Source organism: Pygocentrus nattereri, chromosome 18 (genome assembly GCF_015220715.1).
Source record: "Pygocentrus nattereri isolate fPygNat1 chromosome 18, fPygNat1.pri, whole genome shotgun sequence".
Classification (NCBI taxonomy): Eukaryota; Metazoa; Chordata; class Actinopteri; order Characiformes; family Serrasalmidae; genus Pygocentrus; species Pygocentrus nattereri.
In genome coordinates this window covers 23694132-23717996 of record NC_051228.1, presented here as the reverse complement: position 1 = coordinate 23717996, position 23865 = coordinate 23694132, and the positions used below count along the sequence as shown (strand labels likewise).

Sequence of the window (23865 nt, the reverse complement as noted above, 5' to 3'; positions counted from 1 at the left end):
TTCTGTAGTATTACTGTAGTTCGCTATAGATGTATAGCAAAAGTAAACAAATTCATGTTTTCTGACTTTTCTCCGGTGTGTGTACACACACACACACACACACACACACACACACACACACACACACACACACACATATATATATATATATATATATATATATATAGGCGTCAGAAAACATGAAATGTGAAACAATAAAATAAAGGAAAAAATGAATAAAAATATGGAAGGTAGTCATAACCAACTTAATTAGGTAGCTTACTTTTTCTTTCAACGAATTTATTTTAAATACACTAAAAAGACTTCATTGCAAAAAATGTTAACTTTTTTAAGGGTATGTAGGCGCAACACTTGCATTAGGACGCTAATTAGGGTTTCACTGTATCCAGAGAACCTGGAGAACCGTCATTCCCCTGCGGCTGTTTTTTTTTCTCTCTCCAGGTTTCAGATACAGTCGCCACGTGTTCCTCCCCTGTGTGCTCTTCCTTTCTGTCCACGCACGTTATTGTTGATGTCGAGGAAAATGTGACTATCATTTGAGGGTGGACACAGACAGCTTATTAAAAGACAATGGAAATGACACAGAGAATAAGTCTGCCGTTTGCACAGAGAACTAGGTTGGGAAGCGCTGAGAGCTAATTATAGTTTAGCCTTTGCTCTGGGAAAACGTATGTCCTATATAGACCATGTCTCCGGCAAGCCTATGTCATTTCTGTACTGCACCCTGAATGTGTCTATTACTCTGAGTCAAATGGACGTATTGAGCTCACTTTTTAATAAAGAAAATCATCTTCCACTTCCCATAAACGGGATGATAGTCTCTCATTATGTTTTTCTTAGCACCCTGAGTGCTGTGTTCTCAGGCCTGTACTCAGCCTGCTGTAGCCTAGCATCCACACCATTTCCAAACACGCCTGGGTTTCTGTGTCTCTTTTGCGTTATGTAGTTGGGAGGGTTTGACTTTAAACATACTATTAATCTAATTTTGACTTTAAACTAACTATTAGATTAACACTTTTCCCCACTTAGCAAACCCTAAATGTCCACATTTAACCAATACAGGCTAAAGATGTAACCTATACTGAGACCGAAATGCAGCAAGTGGTATAAACATATAGGCTAAAATGACTATAAAAGACTATAAAAGACATAAATGTAGCCTACAGAATATGCTAGTGGCTATAAATGAAGTGAACTGAAATGCTATAAATATCATGAATGTACTTCATAGATTAAAAGGATCAAAGTCACTATAAAGGAAGCCTATAGTCTTAAATGCTACAAGTGGCATAAAAGTAGCCTATAGACCAAAATGCTGTTAGTGCTTTATATAGAAAGCCTGTCGTTTGAAATGCTATACATTGCATAAATGCAGCTTACAGGTTAAAATGCTGTAAGTGCTTTAAATTGAGCCTATAGGCTAAAATAAGTGAAGCCTAAAGACTGAAACATTGTAAATGACATGAGTATAGCCTTCACATGAATATTCTACAGGTCATATAAATAAACATATTGACTGAAATGCTAAGAATGGTACAAATGTAAATGCTGTAAGGACTCTATATAAAGCCAACAGTTTAAAATGCTCTAAGTGGTATGTGTAGCTTTAAAGTGCTTAAAATGGCAGAAATGTAGCATATAGGCTGAAATGCTGCAAGTGGTATAAACATATAGACTAAAATGCTATAAATGACAAATGTAGCCTACATAAAAATTACTACAATCACTATAAATGAAGCAGATAGACTAAAATGCTGTAAATGTCATGAATGTAGTTTGTTGATTAAAATCCTCAACATGCAATTAATGAAGCCCATAGACAAACTCTATAAATGGCATGAATGCGGACAGCAGGTGTTTTGTAAGGTGTGTTTTGTGTCTCGTGGCTGACGCTTCAACACAGAATGAATGAACCCACAGACTGCAGGATTCTTGCTAGATTAGAACCATAGAGGTGTTCTCTCACAGGTCGTCTTGAATAACCCAGTTACAGAGGATAGCAGTGTGTGAGCTAATCATGGCTACCAGAAATACCCCTAAACCAAATGTTAGACGCCAGCAGGCTACAAGAAACAGACTTAGACTTATTAGGCTGAAAAAAAAAACCAGAGAGGGCCAAAAGATCTGACCAATGATCTGGCAACAACTAAAGCCATGAGCTTTTTTAAATAAAGATTTTGGTGATATGTATCAGGTTACTCCCGCTAAATTACAGTTAAACGGCACTTACAGATACTCGGAGGTTACTTCTCATGGGTGTAGCACATTCAGTTTAACAATCCCAAATATTAGATGATCTAACGTTTTTACAACTTCCATGTAAAGGTGGTTTAATCCAATTTTTGAAATCTCAGCAGGAAATGCCTTTAAAAATTGGCCACACATTTTAACTCTTGACCTCTGGACAGGTCATGGTGCAACAGAACAATGTTTTAAACCCCACCTCCCAACACACAAACCAACACCCACCCACAACTCAAACACTGACACTGTTTTTTCCTTCTTCTCCTCCAAGCTCATTAGCATTTGTATTATTGTTAGGCGGCTATTCTTCTCCACTTTGCCGTTGCAGCAGGTTTGTGGGCTGCAGGCCTGGGCCAACCCCCCCATCGCCATCCTGCATGGCCACCCTAATGCATATTCGAGGGTGGTGAACCCCAGGACGAGGAAATGGGCCTCAAAGCATGAGCACATCAATCTCTGCCAAAAAAGGACCATACACTGATCTCGAAAGGGCGCTATTGGTTCTGTAGGACGTGTAGATGAAGACCAGGCATTCCAAACAAACGCTAAAAGAGACATTTATATGCAGTGTGGTGAAGATATAAGACCAGGCTTTCAGACTGCTACAAAGCAAAGGTTCATGTTCGTAATCCAATGGATCTGGGTAAGAGGTGCTAGTAAGCAGCCTGAAGTGGAAAATGCTAACCCACCACCTTCTTCTAAAAGTGAAGATGAAATGACAGTAAGACTTAAGAACTAGAGCCAGAAATCGAAACTACATGACAGTTCACTGAACTGTATTTGATTTTTGTCTTTACATTTGACTTTTCTTTGGGCTTTAAGTCAATAAAGCATGTAATATATTTTTTTATACTCCCAAAAACTGATATCAGTAAAGTACATTACATATATACACAGACCCACATAAAAAAATCATATTTATTTATTCAAAACAAAAAGAGAAAAAGGCAGAAATGATAAACATCTGCACAAATTAGGATGTCCACGCGTGAACTAATAAAAATGATAATTCGAACGTTCGAGATGGGAATGATTGGCAGGCCACGTCTCTGGAGAATCCATCTGGACACTGGCTAGACAGAATGACCTCTGAATGCGCCCAGTCTGACCCCATCCATCTAAAGCAGGACAGGTAATACAGGGACTACTGGACAAGCTGCTTGCGTCTGAACCCGCTCTCCAGCAAAAGTCCATCTCAGTGGCTTACAAATCAAAACAAGTCAGGACCGGCTCTCTGGATTGGTTGAGAGGGCTGCTGCTGGATGGAGGATGGGTGGCGTACAGCTTTTTTGACAGTGAAGCGGTGTGGATATGTGCATAGTGTTCTTTCAAGTCAGTTAACCTCCATGAAGCGTTGAGATGAACACTATGTTGTCCTTGTCCTGAAGCTGGTACTCTAGCTCACCCTGCAGAGTGCACAAAAAAACAGCACAAGTTATTTACTGTTAAGAATATATACATACACCACTATCAGCTTTAATGATCCAAGCTGAATATGGACTTAAAAAGAGAAACGCTTGTTCAATGTTTATTGCTGGCTGTACAAAAACAAGAGAGAAAAGAAAAGGGGAGGTAAGCCTAAAAGCTATAACAAATTAGATTTACATCTAGCCATAAATGAGCAGACCGATCCGACCGGACACTCAACTTTAAATCAACCCTTGATTTGTGGGTTTTAGTCGTCATTGACAGTTGTCAAGACATTGACTTTTTCCTCATTGATTGTGTTTCTTTAAATTACAAGCTGATGCCAATACATGTTTTCCTGAAAGAACAACCCAGCACGACCTTTGCGCATCAGATGAATGGAGAAGGAACCGAACAAAAATGAGCGAGTCATTAAAATTGAGATAGTGGAGTGATTCAGGGGGTACAAACACTCACACACTCATGCATGCGGCTATAGGCACACACACTGCTCACCATTAGCTCCCAGTCTGCATCGTTGATCAATACGAGAATACCAGGTCTCCTGTGTAAGGGGGAAAAGAGAGAGAGCGAGAGAGAGAGAGAGAGAAAAAGAGGGAGAGTCATTTACCTGATGTGGTCTATACTGATAACACTGACATAAAGCAGCTCCCTGACAATGCATAAGAAATGCCAATTGAGAGCGAGATAGGGAGAAAAAAAATTTGAGTTCCTGTAGTCTGGAACGCTGTATTGGCACCTTTATTAGATGATGTAAAGAATTAGTGCAAACAATTTCTGAAAATCTAATGGAATATCTAATGGCGATTTTTCTTACCAATATTATGACTGATTTAAATTGTGATTATTTTCTACAAATTAAGGTCTAAGCCTGTTCTTTATGTCATGAAGACCAGCTTGTTCATGTGTTCTGGTCTGAGGCTTGAATGGTGAATGTAGTCTACACACGCTAGGGTGTCTGTTTGCTTCTGATCGATCCAACTCATCTACAGGCAGTTCTAAGCTCCATGTTGTTAGGTAACATTTCCCCTTGTTAAAAGTTCCCTCACAGAAAGTTATCACATGAAATGATTATGAATATGCTTCCTGATGCCTGAGACATTGATTCATGATTGTTCTGTGTTAAAAATATATATTTTAATATGAATGCTGGGTGACGAGGTACTTGCAGGGTATAATGAGGCAAAATAGTCCCTTAAGAGAACTTGTATTTTAGTTTTCACCACTATTAATGTTACATGTAACATCTTAGAAGATGTGTAGCTTAATTACTTGTTTTTGGAAAATAAATGAAATGGCGATATTAGTGCAAACATTCTACCTAACTATTGTAAAGATATCTGGGGCATTAAGGTTCTCTAGAATACATCACTTCAAATAAAATGATGATGTTTACATGTCAACAACTGAAATATGCAGAACATTAAAAAAAAAAAAATTAAAAAGTTCTCCTTTAAGGCAATGTTGATAATATAGGTTATAATTAAAATAGCAGCTCTTGTGATTTGAATATTGCAATTTTGAAAAATAACAATTAATCTTTCAGCCCAGCAGAATTCACAGATATTGTGTCTGGTTCTCAGATGTGGATTAAGCCTTAAACTGCAGTCTCAATGGTAAACTGCCATTCTTTTTTATCTAGGCTTTGGCTTCATCTAGGTCTGAGAAACTGGCTCTATATGTCTTGTTCGACTGTAAATACCACCACATAGTCAAAGACAATTCAAATACATCTAAGATATATGCACCAGTTCCACAGTATACATTATAATACAGCTAGATCAAGTTACATACAGTTAAACCAAGGACTGTCCCGTTTGAAATGTCACTAGTTTAGTGATTTGATGCTTCGTCATGCATGGAGAGCCCACGAAAGAAAAAGAAAGGAAAAAAAAAAAAAACCCTACGCAGAGGGGAATCCCACCCCTTGTATTGCTCAAGCAATGGGACACAAAGCGCTGAGTGCAGAGTACACTTGACATCAGCTAGGAGAAGCGGAGACTTCTCTCGTCTGTGTAGGAGCAGTGCTTGGCCGAAAGAAATGCACATTACAGTCACATTACAGGACTAAATTGCAACCCTCCAAAAAAAAATGTACAGGCATTGATATAGGCATTAATTATAGTAAACAATAAATAACTGATTGTAAAGCTCTTGTGATAATGCATCAAACACACACACACACACACACACACACACACACACACACACACACACACTAGGAATGCACAAATGATATTGTAATCATATCAGTATTAGCAGATATTTCCTTCATCAGATGTTTGGACATTTTAAAACAATATTTGAAGATGGATTCAGAATGTTTAGATAATTTGCATTTTATTTATTTTACCACATTTGTTATGCTTTAGAAAAAAAACTTACACAAATTCACTAATTCAAGTTGATTTTGTACATTTTATAAATATTTACATACTGGCATTGGCAGATATGTATGTGTAAATACTGGATACGCGCATTGGCCCACAGTTCACATACTAGTGTATCCCTAGCAAAAATATAATTTAATCTTTAGTAATTAGCTAGAAATCTCCAGACACATTGCTCATATATCTGAAAAAAATAACACAAACAAAAATCAAACAAACACCAAAATGTCAACACTCCACCACAATTCCACCTGTTCTTCAACTTTCTGATTAAGATGGTTTCAGTACTTGTAGGTGAAAGTATAGATACCAGGTGCATCACACCTCAACTGTACACACTTACTGTAAATGTGGGTACAGTAATGTGCATGTCAGTGACCAGCCTCTTATAGTCAAAACCACCAGTAAGTATGTTATTTTTATAGAAACATTTCTTTAAAAAAGATTAGATATAAGATATTCCACTCAGCTAAGGAAATGGAAAGTCCAAGGAAACAAAGTACCATTCAAGACCTGGTAGACCACCAAATGAGTCTCCTCAGCATCACTGAATGTGTTTGGGATTAGTTGGATCAGGAGAAGCAAAAAATACAACAAACTTCTAAGACTGAACTTTGTAGGTATAGAAAAATATCCCTGCAGATGTCAAAACAAAGTGAGTGTCCTGAAAAGAACAGAAGCTGTAATCAAGGTTTTTTTCTGTTAAATATGTTTTTTACTTTTTCCTAAATGCTGAAAAACAAATACCTTGTATTTAATGGCAGCTCTGAATGGAAATGAAATAAATGAATGGTGGTCTCTGACTTTTGCTCTGACTAGTACTGTATTCATTCAGACATATTTCTGTTGTCAGACAATGACAGGGTGTATTTCCTTATCATGCATCTGCCTGAGTGGATGTGTGCATTTATACTCACACGGTGTCTCCCTGCACAAAAAGCTCAGGCCTCTCCTTCAGCAGGTTCCCTCGAATCCACGCCAGCAGCTGCTTCATGTCCCCTGCAAGAGTGCCACCAGAGGTCAAAGGTTAGAGGTCAGAGTTTACAGAGACAGCCCTGCGGTCGAAGTGGCGCGACGGAGCTTTGGCCGGGCGGAGGTTAAGGAAAGGCGCGTCGCAGGACGACTGCGGCACTAACGTTCAGCACTGACGCTGTCCAAACACAACTGAAATCGGGAGGCCTTTGGTTACCGTGGCTTTGTAGCAACAAAGCATTAAAACATGTGAGCGGTGCTGAAATCAGCGTTTTTAAGAGGAAGGGGCGATAGCAAGGCGTCCCTCGCTGCCCGCTGGTGTGGAGGAGGACAGGAATGATTGATGGATACAAACCCAACGGCTCCCCATGTTGAAATTCAAATGAAATGGAGGACGTCTGCGACCCTCCACCCAAAATGTGACAGCCACTGTGGAAGCTGAGGTTCATGACCTTTATGGTGAAAGAGCAGCGCGTCGGCCATCTCCTCCCATTTCGGCGGGACATGAAATTACAAGGTTTTCGATTTTGAGGATGGAAATGGTCAATGAATATGGACATTTGTAGAAATGCATTATACAGGCACCGATTCTGTAGTCACATCAAAACACGGGTATACCATCACTGCCAGAATTAAAACTTTTTGAAAGACAAGAAAAAAATGTATTTCTAATCGGCATTAATGTAACCAACATTACATTCCAGGTCACTCTGGATCATTCTGTCCATTCACCAAAAATTGTTCACACAATAGTAAAGAAAGCTGGCATTTCCAAATGATGTAAAATGTAAACAAAAAAGGATTGAGGTTTTGTAACAGAACAACAAAATACAAAAATACAGAATCACACTGTACTGCACTGCATCAGTGGTAAACAGTGCAGTGGTAACGTAAACATTCCAAAATGGAGCGTATGTGCTTTGACGATGCTGACTTGTGATGGAGAACAAGCGCGTGTGCGCTCATGCTATTCCACTAACAATGGCGGAACAGTCGGTAAGTCTGGTGTCCAGCATCAAGCTCACCATCAACACAGCATCATCAGCCTCCATCTCCGGATCGAACCACTTTCCTCCACAAAAGAGGGGTGAGGGTGATGCAGGAGGAGAAATAGAGCAAGGGAGTGCAGGAGAGGGAGTGCAGGAGAGAGAGAGAGAGAGAGAGAGAGAGAGAGAGAGAGAGAGAGAGAGAGAGAGAGAGAGAGAGAGAGAGAGAGAGAGAGAGAGAGAGAGAGAGAGAGAGAGAGATGGGGTGGAGAGAAGAAAAAAGAACCTATAGAACAGAATTAGTTATATGTTACAAATGAATTTGCTTTCATTAGATGACAGAAGAAAGCACGGTAAGCTAGCAAGCTTGCAGTGACTAATATCATTTGTCCATAAAGGTGACTATACTGCGTGTATATGTTTGTGTGTGTGTGCGCGTGTGTGCACACTCTAAAAAAGACTGACTCTGTGCTTCTGATCTAAGGATCCTCCATATGAAAAGCAATTAGTCTTATCAGGAGGGTGACAACAGAACCTAAGCTTTGAAACACGGATCAGCCAGCAGTCAAATAGCAGCACCTTTAACACGCACCACAGTGGTTAGCTGTTCTCCTACGTATGTGCAACCAAACAGAACACCTACTATCAACATGATGATCATATTATCACTACTACATTATTAGAACTAATGAAACCCACTGATGAGAATTGTATCATAACATCATTACTATGTTATTACAGTAAATAGAAGGTACACTATTAAAAGTGTATTATTACATTATTACTACGTCTTTACATCCACTAGAACCCACACCATCTAAAACTGTGCTATTACATTGTCACTGCATTATTACAGCAAATAGAACACTCACTGCAATATTACTACTACATTACAGCAACTGGAACCTACACAAAAATAATTTATACATTATTACTACTACATTATTATTAAACAATTAGTGCAGACAGCACAACCTGTTGGCTGTTATTTGTGATAAACGCATTTTTAAAATAATAACTGCATAATAACAATGTGCACTGGCTACTAGGTAATGACTCCTTTTACACGATAGACAACTTTATTACTTTTAACACTCTTAAAAAGAGCCTTTTTGAAAATGGTTCTACATAGCACCAAAAAGGGTTCTGCTATTGATATCCCAACAATAGAAGAACTCTTTTTGTTGCAAGATAGAACCATTTCTAAAAAGGATCTATACAGAGTCACATACAACATATTCTCCAACAATCTGAAGAACTTTACCAAACTGCAAAGAGCCATTTAAGCACAAAATGGTCTTATATAGAACTCATTCTAAACAGAACTATTCCCTTTACTAAAGAAGCCTTGAAGAACCATCCTTAAGAGTGAATTTTAGCTCAATAAGAAAATAATACATTGGCTAACTAAAAATAGTCTATGAACATGTCCCTGACCATAAGCAAGGGCTTCAGTCAGCAGATGAAAAGGCAAAACAACAGACTAGAATTAGCCAGAAAATCATAACACAGTTTGGCAAAGAATGGCTGTGAAATGTTTTACTGACTGAACAAAACAACATTCAGGTTAATCTGGCAAACACTGAAAAAACTGAGCTGAACCTGATATTGTTTAAGGTTCTATCTTAAAGACAAACAACTACTACCGTTTGAACAGAAGGAAGTGCCAATATTCAAGAACATTTGATACAATATTCAAGACTTTCCTGCTTTATTTTATTGTTGTATAAAAGCAATAAAACACTTGATGTGTGATGTGTGTTATTGTGAATAACATCACAGCTAGGACAATCTCTCATGTTCTCATCTTTAGTTTGGGCCTGCAACCAAATCAGAGCCATGATGTTATTTCCAATAACACAATCCCTCTCGTGTTCTATTGCTTAATTAGATCATGTTGAAATAGTAAAACGTCTTGCTGTGTGAAGTCTTTTTATATCATCTCACTGTTCTGCCCTGCAATTCTGTATTGCTCCAGTAACTGACAAACTATTTTGTGATGCTGTTCTGACATGGCAACTTGAACTATACTGAATTCAAGGTATGCCAAAGACGGCATTATAACACCTTGCCCTTTCAGCTAAAACCCATCATGGGACCATGCAACACCCACACATTCTGTACCACACACAAACGGCTGGACAAAATCATGTGTGTGCACGCACCGTCCAGCGCTAGCCGGCAGACTGTCAGGCTCATGTATCCGAAAAGAAGGGGGACAGCTCCAGTCTCTGGTGGGCTCTGCAGTGGCTGAGAGACCAGGAGAACACGAGCGAGGGGAGGGGGGTGCTGGGAAGCCCTCATGTGTTTGAGGAGACATGATGACGCGCCATTGCTTCAACACAGCAGCCGCCATTGATGCTGTAGAATGCATGATGAACATTTCATCAGGGTGTGCTGTTTAGTAAATACATTATAGGCTAGTAAGTGAAAGAATAAGTTGATTGTCGTTAACTGTTTTGGAAACTGTGCACAGCTACCAACTCGTTCGTCTGATTTGTTACGGTACCTCCCTTTGTATTCCTAATGATATACAAGACTGATGTGCAGTGGCTAGTAGGTGTTGATTTTTACACTGCTGCTGTAGATATTAGGGGAGGGCAAAGCAAAACTAACATCAATATGTTAGTTTTGCAGGAGAACAGTAATACTATTACCAATTATTTTTCATGAATATGCTGTAAGGCACACTCTAGCAGCTTTGTCCGTCATGCACAGACTTGGTTTTCAAGTGGTCAAAAAGGGTGCTGGTGCTTCTATGTAGAGTTATATGTCATTTCAACAAAAAATGCACAGTATTCTTTGTAAATTAAGCTGAAAAGCAAAATGTTTTGTGTCCATTTTTGTGCTTAATTCAGTTGTTGAAATGTAACCAAAGTATTTCAGAGTGGTTTTATGTGGAATTGTGTATTGTAAAGAAAATGACAGGCATCGCTGTCTTACAGTGGAGGTGTCAGGAACCAGGGGTAGCAACATGAGAATTCTAATGTATGACAAAAGGCACTGAAAACTACACATTAGTGAATATTACTCAGGAGATCACAAAAGGACAAGAAGAGGATGTAATGTAGTAAAGGCACCAGTGTAGTTCTATTCAGTGGGCAGCAGTACTGGAGATGGAGCTTTTAGGACTGTCAGCACTGGTGTGTGTGAGAGAAGTATATATGTGTGCGTGTGCCTTGCTTAGCTATGAAAGGCAGGGGGCGAGCAATAGAGGCTGTTTCAGGTTAATTGGATCGCTGTCAGCCTCCTCAGTTGTGTAACGATCGCTGTACCTTGCAGGCCGGCTAGCCCCACACTCCGACACCTATAAAGAAGAGTGATGCTCACACCAGTGCAATGTCCAGGCAATGAATATTGACCTGCACCAAAAATCAGGGGGCTAAAAACAGAAGCAATCACTTCTGCCCTCATCGTTCCTCCACTGGAGCAACTTTTAATAACAAATGTAATAAAAACCATGTGCTAGAACCTGCCTTCCACAGAAAAGAAGAATGTTGAAAAATTTGCAGGTTCTATTGGGCAGAGCTAATGGTGGACAGGACGTCCAACATCTTAATCAATCTTCTATCCAATGCTGAGAGGAGAAAAGATTGGAGGAGTGAGGTATGGAATGGAAGGGAGGAGGTGGTCTGCGTCACTGCACTCAGGTGCATGCTGGGATAGCGGCTGTGAGGGAGGGTGAAGGCGCGTAGCGCAGCGCAGTATAGCGTAGCGGCTAAGCTAGCATTTGCTTTCTCTCCTTTTTTGTATCCCGAGCATTATCACCATTATTATCTGTGGGTGGGAGGGGATGAAGTTATTCATCATGGTAGCGATATGAGAGACGCCTTCGTTTCTATGACAACGGTGGTGTGTATGTGTGTGCGAGTCCGGCACCACAGGACTCGGCCTTACTCATCAATCACAGGGATTTGGAGCATAAGACAGAAATTTAGGATGGGATGGGGAGGGACGGGATTACGACGGACCCTCAATGTCAGTCTGAGAAATCGCAGCCAATCATCCATGACACAGGCAAATATCTCTTACTCACACAGACATGCAGACAGGAGTTACAAGGTCATCCCCTGGCCCCAGTAAGGTCTCTCTGGCCACATTCCCCCCTTCAGTCCACTTTTGTGGGCAGGTTGTCGTGGAGACTCCAGTACCATGGAGATGACCCCACCGTTGTTAGTGCTGCTGTTGTTTTATGGAGGTGAAGACATAGAGTAAAGCGCAACCATTTCTGAGTGTTCCCAAATGCAGAAAAGGTTCTGATCACTACTGTTGTAGTTTAAATATACAGTTGCATGCAAACGTTTGAATACACCAGTCAAACTGTGTGTTATGTTCTCTTGGAAAGTCAACAAATGTTTCTATAGGGAACTTAAATATGACATTATTCAGCAGATTTTGTCACAATATTTCAAAATTTCAATATTTCAAAACTACTAAAAAAGAAAATATGAATGGTATCATATCAAATATGATCAAATATGATTTGAAAATAAAATGTTTTCTGAATGCTAAATTTAGACAAAAAAACTGTAATTGTGATTTAAAATGTGCAGTTCTCTGTAATGTTTTTTTTCTGTTTCTTTGGAATGAAACACTCCTTACAACTTCAGTCTGAATGGGTCGAAATGAACTGCTGTAGGCTGAATAGGGATAAGTATGTGTGTTGGTGTGATCACATAAATGTGCTTCTGTTTTTGCTGATCAGTTTGCTTATATGGATTGTATGGACTGGGGCTTGAACAGTACGTTTCACGTTTCAACAGCTTTTAAGCTATTAAAAGTTTTAATGTGTATAATGTGTATGATGTGGTTATGTAGATATGAGAGCAAGGAATTAAAATGCAGTTCAACCAGGTTTAAAATGTTCTAAAGATGGAACGTTATAACTTCAGCTAGTGAGATATCTGTGCATATGCCTAATCAGGCAGGCCTAAAAGACAGGCTTATTATTATTATAGAAGGCATACTCATACTGCTTGGTATCAGTATCAGGTCAATATTATTATAAAATGCTGGACTGGATATTACGGAGGAAAAAACAAATTAAAAAAAGAGTGAATCTGATCCAATCTATTAACAAATTTGGCCTGAAAATATCCATTCATTGTCGACTGGTACTCAAGGTTTCGGCATCTGAAAAGAAAGAGTGGTATCATGTTATCTCTACTTATAGTCAGCTCTGACTTATTACTCAGTAAGTACTATAAAATGAATGTTCAAATTACATTGTTATACAAATGAGGAACCAAAGTGTGCGCCCACATAAATTTAAGAGGTTAAACACTATTGTACTGACTTAGAACTAGACTACTGAGTGACCAAACATGAGGCTCTACCAAGCAGGGGCGATCTCTAAAGTACTATCCAGCAGTCGGTAGTAACTAGTTACATTTGCTCAGATATCAAGTAAAATTGGACTGGATGGATTCATACTTTCTGATTCTCAAATGACTTTTACTTTGTATTCTGTGCAAACTTGTGAGGAAACTAATCTACTTTAGCACAACCACAACTTGTTTAAATTTGGTTAATTTCTTAAAGTTGGTGACAGTGTCTCTGTACTGCCTTGTATATATACAAGGCAGAGATTTGGAGATTTTTGAGGTGTATTAATTGGTTTTTCAAAAGTGCAACAGAAAGAGTAGAATAACTTGAGCAAACTTTAGTTTATATGCTGATAGATGCTGGATGCACCACAGCAGTTCAACAGGTCCCTGCTACTTTTGTACATTCGCTCGTGCTATTATATCACAGAAGTAATAGCACTTTCACTCAAATACAGCTTCAGGCTCCCCACCTCTGAGAATCTGTCTCAGCTCTAAGGCAGAATTTGCTGGCCACTTTACTCTCACCCTCGGCACCACTTTCACCCCGATGCCCCACCAGGAAGCCTGTAGGAATCTGAAATGGGAGGGGGCAGTGAGGCATTCGTCTTGCCACCCCGACCCCCCCCCCCCCTAAAATGATTGCACACAAAAAGGCCTTCGTGCTTTGTCACCACCATCCCTCCCTTCTTTGCTAGGCCTCCTAGTGCCCCTACCCCGCTCCATACCTTTCCAGTGACCCCGGCGTTGGGCATAAAAGACCCATCAACAGTATCACTGGCTGCATTTACAAGTGAAAGAGGCTCAATAATGGAGCAGTTAGAGAGAGAATGGGCGAGCCTGAGGAGGCTCACAGATGTTGGTGGTGTACGGAGGGGGAGGAAGAGGGAGGTGGATGGAGACAGAGGGCTGAACTCTATTGTTGCTGAGCGAGAGCGAGAGAGAGACAGAGAGAGAGAGACAGAGAGAGAGAGAGAGAGAGAGAGAGAGAGAGAGAGAGAGAGAGAGAGAGAGAGAGAGAGAGAGAGAGAGAGAGAGAGAGAGAGAGAGAGAGAAAGAAAGAAAGAAAGAGAGCAAGAGAGGGAAGAAGACAGATAGATGGAGAGACAGAAAGAGAGACCGAAAGACAGAAAGAGAGACAGAAAGAAAGAGAGCAAGAAAGAAAACAACAATAGAAAAGGGAGAGAAAGACAAACAAAGTGTGAGAGGGAAAGAGAAGGAAAGAGCAGGAAAGAGCAAGACAACTTGACAGAAAGCAAGAAAAAAGCCAGGAAAAAAGAAAGTAACAAAAAAGGCAAAGAAAGAAAGATAGAAAAAGAACACGAGAGAAAAAAAAGAAAACGAAAATAAGGGGGGGGAAGAGAGAGGGGGAAAGGAAAATTAGGGATAGATAAAAAAAAAAAAGAGAGAGAGAGAGAGAGAGAGAGAGAGAGGTGAAAGTGAAGGAGACAAAAGGAGGGGTGATTATTTTTCAAACCCATGTTTGATGAGAGCAAACCAACACTGGGCCAACGTTGGCTCAGCAAAGAGGCAGGGCTGGGCTGGAGAGCAGGTGTCCAGGGGAGCGTGTGAACCAGGGCTTGTGGAGGTCAGAGGGAGAGAGGGAGAGAGGGAGAGAAGGAGAGAGGGAGAAAAAACACAGTTTGGGATAGAAGGAGGGCTGAAAAAAGATGGGTGTATGCACTGGCCTCATGATAGAATATGTTTTGTGCTCTGGTAAAAGGCGTAAAAAAAGCCTTTCTTCGACTCCAGCAGGGACGAAGGCAGTGCTGGCATTCCACCACCCTTTCTTCCGCCTCCAGGAGAGACAGGGGTCGAGATGTATGGAACTAATTAAGTGATCAATACTGGGAATTGTCAGGAATTGATTTGTTGGCGAGAGAGAGAGAAAGGGGTGAAGTCACTTCTGAAGTTATGAGGAAGTCCAATCATTTCTAACAGTTTCACTGAGGAATTTATGCCATGCTAATTTGAGGTTATTTTCAAGTCAGCATGATTGAGTTCACTCACATAAATCATTTTTTCTTTCTATTTCAGTAAAACATCATGAGCCATCTGGTAGTTTGACATTTTTACACAAGCCTTTAGAAGAAAAATGTGCTGATGTACTTTTGCCTATACTCACAAGGATCTGATTGGCCAGGCAGTGTCACATGGTGGTCCTTCACTCCATCAAACAGGAGTTCAGCCCCTCCTCTGAAAAGAAGAACATATTGTAATTCGAAAAATTAGGATGTGGCAACTGTTTAAATCAATCAGATGGACATTAGAGGTTAAAATGTAGCCTATGCATTCTTCCTGAGGACCGTGGAGCTCTCTTTTTTGTTCCTTAACAGAAGATCATCAGCAATTCCACCAATTTTTTATGCCTTGTACACAGAGCACTTGTTTTATATCATTGTTCAAATGACAAAATCTTTTTTTCATTTTAGTATATGACAAATCCAGCTGCCATTTCATGATGAATAGACCAACAGAAAAAGTCCAAAATTACTTGAACAAAAATCTTAAATATACTATATAATGGACTTAACTTTTTTTTAATCTCCTGAAAAGTTACTGTTTTAGAGGTCTTGTTCCAACAGCAATGACATACAATACCTGTAATAAAGCTGCACCAAAATGGTCACTTTGTGATCATGTTGACAGCAAGTAATAAGTTAAGGAGCTTTAGATAAAGAGAAAGATGCAAATGAAAGCATCTCTAGTTCCCCTACAGAGAGAGGTCTTTGAGATTCATTGGAAGAAGTGATCGTCCAACAAAAGGATGAGTTCCTCTTCTCCCCGGTCGATTCAGTCATTAAGCGGACTAGCTCTAGCTATTGTTACCCAACAGGAAGCTCCATCTGCTCCAACAAGAGACCATGAAGATGCCTTCACTAAAACAGTGGTCACTAACTCTCCTTCTGCATCTGCCATCCTGCAGAGTTTAGTCACAATTATCTCTGTAATCACACAGCCTGTCAACTATTCTCTAGTTAACTGACTAATCAAGCTTTGGCTGCTCTTCCACTGCTAATGTCATTGGCCAAAGCTCTGTTTACATGACAAGAAACTTTTTGGTGCAAAAAAGCAGAAGCCATATCATCCCCTACACTTCCCTTGCCCTGGTGACCCCATGCTCAGCAGTTTTGTGTTTTCCCTTCTCTACACACCCGGTCCAAACCATGCTTGCTTGCTAATTAGTTAATAAGATGAACTAAGTCTGCTGTCTAAGACAAAACACAAAAATCTGCAGTGTGGGGTCACCAGGACTGGGATTAGGAATCTCTGATTTTGAGCAGGAACACCTTATTCCATTCTGGTGGTCTACTGCCTTGGTGAGTTTATGGCCAATAAACCTGATGTAAAACTACATCAACATTAACCTAGCAGCCAAGGTGGGAGAGACTTTGCTAGTACTGATATATAAAGGCTCCTTCTCAGTTCTCACTCACATACATTCAAGATGGTAAGCATGCTGTACTGACACACTGTGGCTTACTGATATAAACAAATGTTTTAAAACTTTTAGACTCATAGTTACAACTTCCATTACATAATTCTAATAACTAGACATGAAGTCAATTAAAATTTACTTTCATAGTGCTTTTTACAGCTGTCATGGTCAAAAGGCACCTTTTTAGAAATCAAGGTCCAAGCCAGGACTAAGACTGGGAACCTCTGATTTACAGCTGGAGTGCCTGCATCTATCCCTGTAGAGTTTAAGCCAACAAACCTGAAGGAAAATTACACAAACCTAGCCTTGTGGGGCCTGACGAGAACAAGCATGATATACATACCTAATGTGTTATTAGAGTGGGAACATACAGAGCATAAAATTCAACAAACTCACTGCTTCGTCAAGGCAGAGCTCAAACTGCGAAGCGACGGTGTGCTCATCAACACTGATCAAGAGATAACAAGCCTGTTGTTAGCACATGGATGTAATGAAAGTTAGCATGGCTAAAAACTAACCCAAAAAACTCAAAATATGCATATAGACGTGTCATAAGAGCAACATTAGCTCTTGCTAGACAAAAGTTTTTATTAGTTGATGTTAGCTAGTAGAGTTTGGGGGTGGATTTTAGAAATGGGCTTACATTTGTTTGTGGGAGATTTTGCTGCAATCCATCACCAAAAGTTTAAGTTGTTCCTAAATGTATGTTCTCATCACAAGATGACACTAGTTTTCTCTCTTCATAAGCTCATCTGAAGAGGCCTCCGTTTCTCACCCAACACAAAAACCGTTTTCCCTCAGCTGTTTTTAAATAATGTTTTTGAGGGTATTACTTTGTATGCCGCTATACTCTTGTGCGACACCAGTGCAGTCACCTAAGAAGGTAACTGTTTTTACCTTAAAAGATATTCCTTTATGAAATCAGGTGGAATGCACATCTCAAATCTCAATGAGAATGCTGCAGCAGAGATAGAAGAGACCTTGCTAGCAGTGCTATACTAAGGCTCCTGCTCAGTTCTCACTGATGCACATTTCTGACACATCATGGCTTACTGACATAAACAAATGTTTTAAAAACTTGTCTTACATCATTTCTCTGGTGCCACAGCATCAGACCATTTATAGCTGCTTTTTTTAGTATAAAGGCCACTTTTAAAGGATCTTACAAGACAACCTTCAGTGACATGACGGCTGAGAACCACAGCCTTTCCCGACTGTATCCTTAGCTTTGGGACACAGCTTATTACAACTACATTTCACTTCAATTTGTTTTCAGAATGCTTTTTGCAGCTGCCACAGTCACAAGGCAGCTTTGCAGAAATCGAGGTCCAAACACCAAGTGAGCAACCCGAGGAGCAACAGTGACAAGAAAACTCCTGACAAGGAAGCAAACCTTGAGAAGAAAAGAGACTAATCCTACCAATCCTACTCTGACCGATACCAGGTATCAAAGCAGTAAGAGAACAAAACAAAAAAAGTTTTGCATTGGACTTCAACATAGCAGGCACAGTTAAAAATAAGACTTAAAAAGGTTGTATAAATTAGAAACTTCTACAACATGCCTGAGATCAAAGCCTCAATCAGAAATTGCCAACACTGCACTGTATATGATAAAGAGCACGGCAGATTGGTCCCAATTACACAAGATCTGGTCTTCAGCTGGGAAAAGAGTGAGTGAACGAGAGCAAATAAGCAATTGAGAAAAACAGAGTAAAATGCAGACATTCAACGAAAGATTTGCATATTTGGGCGTACTTCCATCTTTGCTGTTACACAAAAACCTTGCATGTCCAAAATGGCAACTTTTCAAGAGAAGGACAAAACATTCTAAACTTTCAAAGTAAGTTAACATAAAAAAAATATTCTAGCAATTTTGGATCTTGGAACTTCTGTTGGTCCACTCATCATGAAAAGATGAACAGCTTCAGATTATCGCAAAAACACTGACAAAAATGGAGATGCAACGTTTTGTTCCGTCAGAGACGACATACATATTTACAGTCAATAACAGCACACATATGAGGGTCAACGGATCCAGTAAACTGTGGTCTATGAAAGCGAGATGGTGGTGATGCTAGTGAAGCAGCACGTCATCGAGAGATGCAGCGAGAGAGAGACTCATGTAGCAGGTGCAGGCTCCATAAAGAGCGCTCACATCTCTTGGAGAATGCACAGTTGTCCTCCAGATCCTCAGGGTTGGCTGGCCGCCCGCGTTCCAGCCGTCCAGAGAGACACTGCCACATCAAGCCTGCATGCCAGGGTCAGTAAGGCTACTCTCAAACACCATCTCTCTTTTTTCCGTAGAGGATGACAGAGGATTCTGTGATGACTTAAATGCTGGGAAGTCTTTTATATGGTGCCAAATGTTAACTTTTTACTTCATGCTTGACCTCAATCTCTGGTTTGTTCTGAGGGTAACAAGCAGTGGCTAGTGTCTCTGGCCATCATGGTCAAAACGAATGCTAAATGTTGCACACCAAATAAAGACAAATGGTAGTATGATGCAGTCCCTGTTTTTCTGAGGACAATTTCTCATTTGAAACACACTACACAATCAAAACTTCTGACTGGAAATGTCCAACAGTCTGCACTTGAAGTAAAATTTAAATATGTCACATAAATATGAATAAATAAGATGATTTCTAAAACTAAAAACACAAAAAACACTGTCCACCAAAAATGACATTATTTCAATTCATACAGCTTGTCATGTGCAATTATCTACTGGTCCAACTAGGCTACAAATAAATCAATTTATTTGTTCATTTAAAAACCTGTCTACATTTCTAAATATCATCGGAACTCATGCTGACCACATTTTGTCAGAACTGACTACAAAAACCAACACTTATTTAAAATTCAGAGTAAATCTAGACTATTAAAGAAGCAAACCTGGCAGCGCTGTGCTGCATGCTGGATAAGACTGCATTATTCATTACTCTACTGTAATAAATGATGCCCTGGCAGACAATAATAAGAAAAAAAAAGAATGTGGCAAGTATAACTGATCTGAGCACAGAGATGAAAAGCACATGACAGATAATACGGTATGGAAATTCATACAAGGAAAGATTCTTATATGTAAAAGGCAACAAAACGTTTAAGCCTGTATTAATTTCACAACCTTCTTAGGCTTGCTCTTAATTCTTACACTTGTTTTCATTTTTTGTTGCCTTTTCTTAGACTCATTCTTTGTCTATTACTGAATTTTACGTGTCCTCATTTGTTTGGGCGTCGTTCTTGTTCTGTGAACTTGCTCTTAAATGGAGAGGCGACTGTCCAGTGAGCTATTATTCTGAATACCAACCCAAGACACATAAAAATATAGCTGCTTTCACATCTGCTCAAGCTTTTACATACTGCGTAACAGACTCCAACTTTTCAAGTACTTAGTCATATGCAGAAGTATGAACGCCCCTGAACACATTATACATTTTGTTGATTTTCTAAGTAGAAAAAAGATAACACTTCCTCTACAGGTAACAAACTTGCAAATTGCGTTTTTCTCCTAATTTTACTGCACCATTTCTATTTACTTGCTAATTTTAGCATATCGGAAAAAAAATTAAACATACAACATGCCATAACCATAGCACAGGATACTTTTTTGTTCTTCAATATGATAAATTTAGCAAATAAACAGTAATTTTATTTACTGTTTACTGTTTATTTATTAACATGTCATTTGACCCCTTTTGCACACGACTGTAAGAGGGCATATCATAAATATTATTTGTTCATCAAAAAGAATTTCACAGCATGCCTGTGCATCTTAAGATCATACAGGGCTTTGGCAAATTAAACATGACATTAAATATTCTGATCCTGGTTATCAACATTCTGTGAGAAAGAAGCCTTTACGTGTATTCTCTGTGGCTCAGATCAAGGTGGTATTGTTCTACCTCTAGTGTACAATGACAGACACTGCATTTACTTAAGACAGCCAAGTAAATGGTTAGGATGAAGAGAATAATGGCTCAATTAAACATGTTGCCTTTCTGTCTTCTTTGGAGTTAAGACAGTGCAGAAATCGAGTAGCCCTTCTCATCTCTGTCATTTATCCCCAGATGTCTTATCCTCTGCCAATTGGTCACAACATTACAGACATCCTCTGATATAATTTTATCACCCCACATCCCCATGGAAAACTAGCCCTGTCCAAATAGCACTACAGTTCCAAAAAGGTACCACTCACTGTCCAGTCCATACTGTCCATATTTGGAAACTTAAGCTGCAAAAATAGATCATTCGGAATTCATTGTATTAGTGATGTCACAAAAGAATGAACATACTTAAACATATCCACTCGTTTAGAATGCAGCAGTTTAGCCCCACCCACTCACACTGAAGCCAAGTGGTGCGTCACCAGACTGCTTTTTGATTTAGGCCCAATATCGGACATTCAATCCTAACAGAACTCACGTGTATCAGAAACAAACAAGCTGTTTCATTCTAAAAGATAAAGAGAGGTTGCGGTACATATAAAAGTCCTAAATTACGAAGAGCTGTTTCCACCAATGGAACATAACCTACATAATCATTTAGTAAGTCGTAATTATGAGAATGTTTTCTAGAATTATAAGACAATATCTCATAATTCTGAGGTTCGATCTCATATTTATGACTTGGCTCCTCATAACTATGAGATGGTTCTCATTATTATGTGATAATATGTAATTATTATGAGTCACACTTATGAGACAGAATCTCTTTTTATGAGAAAGCACGTCATAATTATTAGGCGCCGTCACATTTATGACACACTACGTCATCATCATGGAAAACCCTTTCATTTTCTTTAGCTGCACAAATAATAAATTCAGGCAGAAGCAAAAAATATATACAAAAAAGCCCAAAAGGTGTCGGATATGGGCCACAAGGCCATTAAACCGCTATTTCAGAGCACGCTGGAACGCGCCGTGTGGTGGTTTTACCCTCTTCATTCTGGTTCTTTCTCTTTTGTTTTACTCCTCAAAACCTTTCCCAGCATCAGAACCTCAACACTCGATAGCTGAACTAAACTAAACTGGAGGTCTAACAAGCCACATCAGCGCTGGACGGGCCAGCGGCTCAGTCCGGATCTGGACAGGCAGCGGTGAAAACACTGAGCCCAGCTGCTCCGTCTGAAGCCGCTCCCAAACACAGAGACGGGCGCTGTCCGGCAGGCGACCTAACGCCGTGCCAAGTGCAGGGAAGCCCGACTCAGCGACTGTAAACGCTTTCCACAAGAAAAACACAGACGTAAATCACACCAACCCGAACTCCAGATGGACCGCTAAGGGCGCTGCCATGTTGCCGCTCTAACAGGAAGCAGTCACGCTCCTTCACCGGAAGAACCGCCTTCATGAGCGCGGCGCCCTCCCGTTGAGTCGGAGAGGTGAGGAGCTCAGAGCGAGCCGGCCTGAAAACCCGGAGACCTCCACACTCAGCACGCAGGATATATGAAGGACACACGCAGGAGTCATATTTATATATAGCGATAGGTAATGTAGAGTAATTTTCCACAGCATGACTAAAATAAAACATTTAAATGTGTGAAAACACCCATTCATTGTTTTTTGACGCAACATACCTCAAAAACTAAAAAAGAAGACTGCACACTGAATTTCAGGTAAAGGTAAAATCGATGATGAAATCTATTTAAAAATGTTTTTGGGGCATTACAGGAACATGAAAACCTGATTAAAAGATGGATAAAAACAGACAAAAATAATCCCAACGGGTTAACATGTTCACACTAGCACACAACCTCACATGGCAAGGCTCAGCAAAGGCAGAAGCATAGAAAGGGAATCAGCAGGCTGAAACTAAGAGGGGGCGGGGGGGGGGGGGGGGGGTGTGGGGATGAAAGCACCCACAGGTGTCTTCCTCTTTTGACACAAAGTTGATTAAAATACACACACACACACACACACACACACACACACACACACACATTTTCTAAGCCGCTTATCCTTCTGTGTCACGGGGTGATCAAAGCAATCATAGCTAATTATATGTAACTTAGACAATCTACGTATGCAGCTCTCTCTCTCTCTCTCTCTATATATATATATATATATATATATATAGCTGTATGCGATATACACAAAATTAATTACATGTTTTGTTGATTTCTAAAGGGAAACTAAGCACGTATCCTCTACAGGAAACAATGGCATTTTTACCCATTTTAGTGCATCATTTCTAATTACGCACTCTATATATTTCTATAGAATTTCAATTGATATTATTATTTGCTGACTTTAGCACATTGGGGAAAAAATAAGCATAAAATATGTGCATAAAACTATAAAGCATGTACATCTCTGCAGATTTCTCTGAAAAACTGAAAATGAGTATCCTGAAAAGAACAGAAGCTGTAATTAAAGCAGTGAAGAGTGGACACCTTAAAGACTGAGCAAACTGACATTCAATTTTGCTGTTGAGGCTTTGGAGTAAATTTCCATGAAAATATGTTTCCTGCTTTTTTCCTGATCCTGCTGAAAAGTGAATAAGTTGTACTTAATGGCTGTTTTGTTTGGATAGTAAATAAAAATGAAGGGTGGTCTCTGAATTTTGCTCAGACAGTTTGTGTGTGTGTGTGTGTGTGTGTGTGTGTCTGTGTGTATATATATATATATGTATATTCTGCACTTCTTGTCTATATATATATATAGAAGTGCAGAATATGCTGATGCATCAGATGTGTTGTTCTCCCTGCAGTTCTCGAACCCTCACATTCTTTTTTTTCTTTCTCTCTCCACAAACTCCCTGAGCCTCCATCATATTACTGACAGGTCTGTCCCAATCGGGGGTGAGCAGATTGAATTGCAAATCTTGTGCCTTCTGTTGCCGTCCGAAGCCGCGCTGGCCCTTTGCAGTTGGCCATTCATGTGGTAATGTGTAGTGCGAGGAGGAGCTGGAGAAGGCTGAGGGGGGCCAAGGGGCCAGTGAGAGTCACACGAGGGGCCACCATAGATTGACATCCAGAGGAAGTAAGCGGCAAAGTGGAATAATGTTTTTGTTTATATTTGAATTTTTATGTAAGTAATGACATAAAACAGGGTATATGTAGAGCATTAACCCAGAACTGTATGGAC

At 39.8% G+C, this 23865-nt stretch overlaps 1 protein-coding gene across 6 annotated transcripts; it reads right to left on the bottom strand.

Moving 5' to 3' along the window:
- Positions 1-3144: 3144 nt before the first annotated feature.
- On the bottom strand, positions 3145-22200 carry urm1 (ubiquitin related modifier 1). Of its 6 annotated transcripts, none has more exons than XM_017708190.2 (7): positions 22040-22086; positions 15470-15540; positions 12057-12202; positions 10186-10381; positions 6980-7061; positions 4168-4216; positions 3145-3650 (listed from the first exon to the last, which is right to left on the bottom strand). In XM_017708190.2, exons 4-7 carry the CDS (start codon positions 10322-10324, stop codon positions 3582-3584), a joined length of 339 nt encoding a protein of 112 aa, XP_017563679.1. In that variant the 5' UTR covers positions 10325-10381; positions 12057-12202; positions 15470-15540; positions 22040-22086; the 3' UTR covers positions 3145-3581. The 6 variants fall into 6 exon arrangements, with proteins under 6 accessions (XP_017563679.1, XP_037403415.1, XP_017563680.1 ...); XM_037547518.1 differs by lacking the exon at positions 22040-22086 and adding an exon at positions 18939-20264; XM_017708191.2 differs by lacking the exon at positions 12057-12202 and having other exon boundaries at positions 22040-22075.
- Positions 22201-23865: the final 1665 nt, after the last annotated feature.

Coding starts and splice junctions, on each gene's coding strand:
- urm1 (XM_017708189.2), bottom strand. CDS start 22,074: ATGGCAGCGCCCTTAGCGGTCCATCTGGAGTTCGG. Junction 15,541..22,039: donor GCGGTCCATCTGGAGTTCGG/GTTGGTGTGATT, acceptor TCTTCTTTTCAG/AGGAGGGGCTGAACTCCTGT. Junction 7,062..10,185: donor CTGCCGGCTAGCGCTGGACG/GTGCGTGCACAC, acceptor GCACTCTTGCAG/GGGACATGAAGCAGCTGCTG.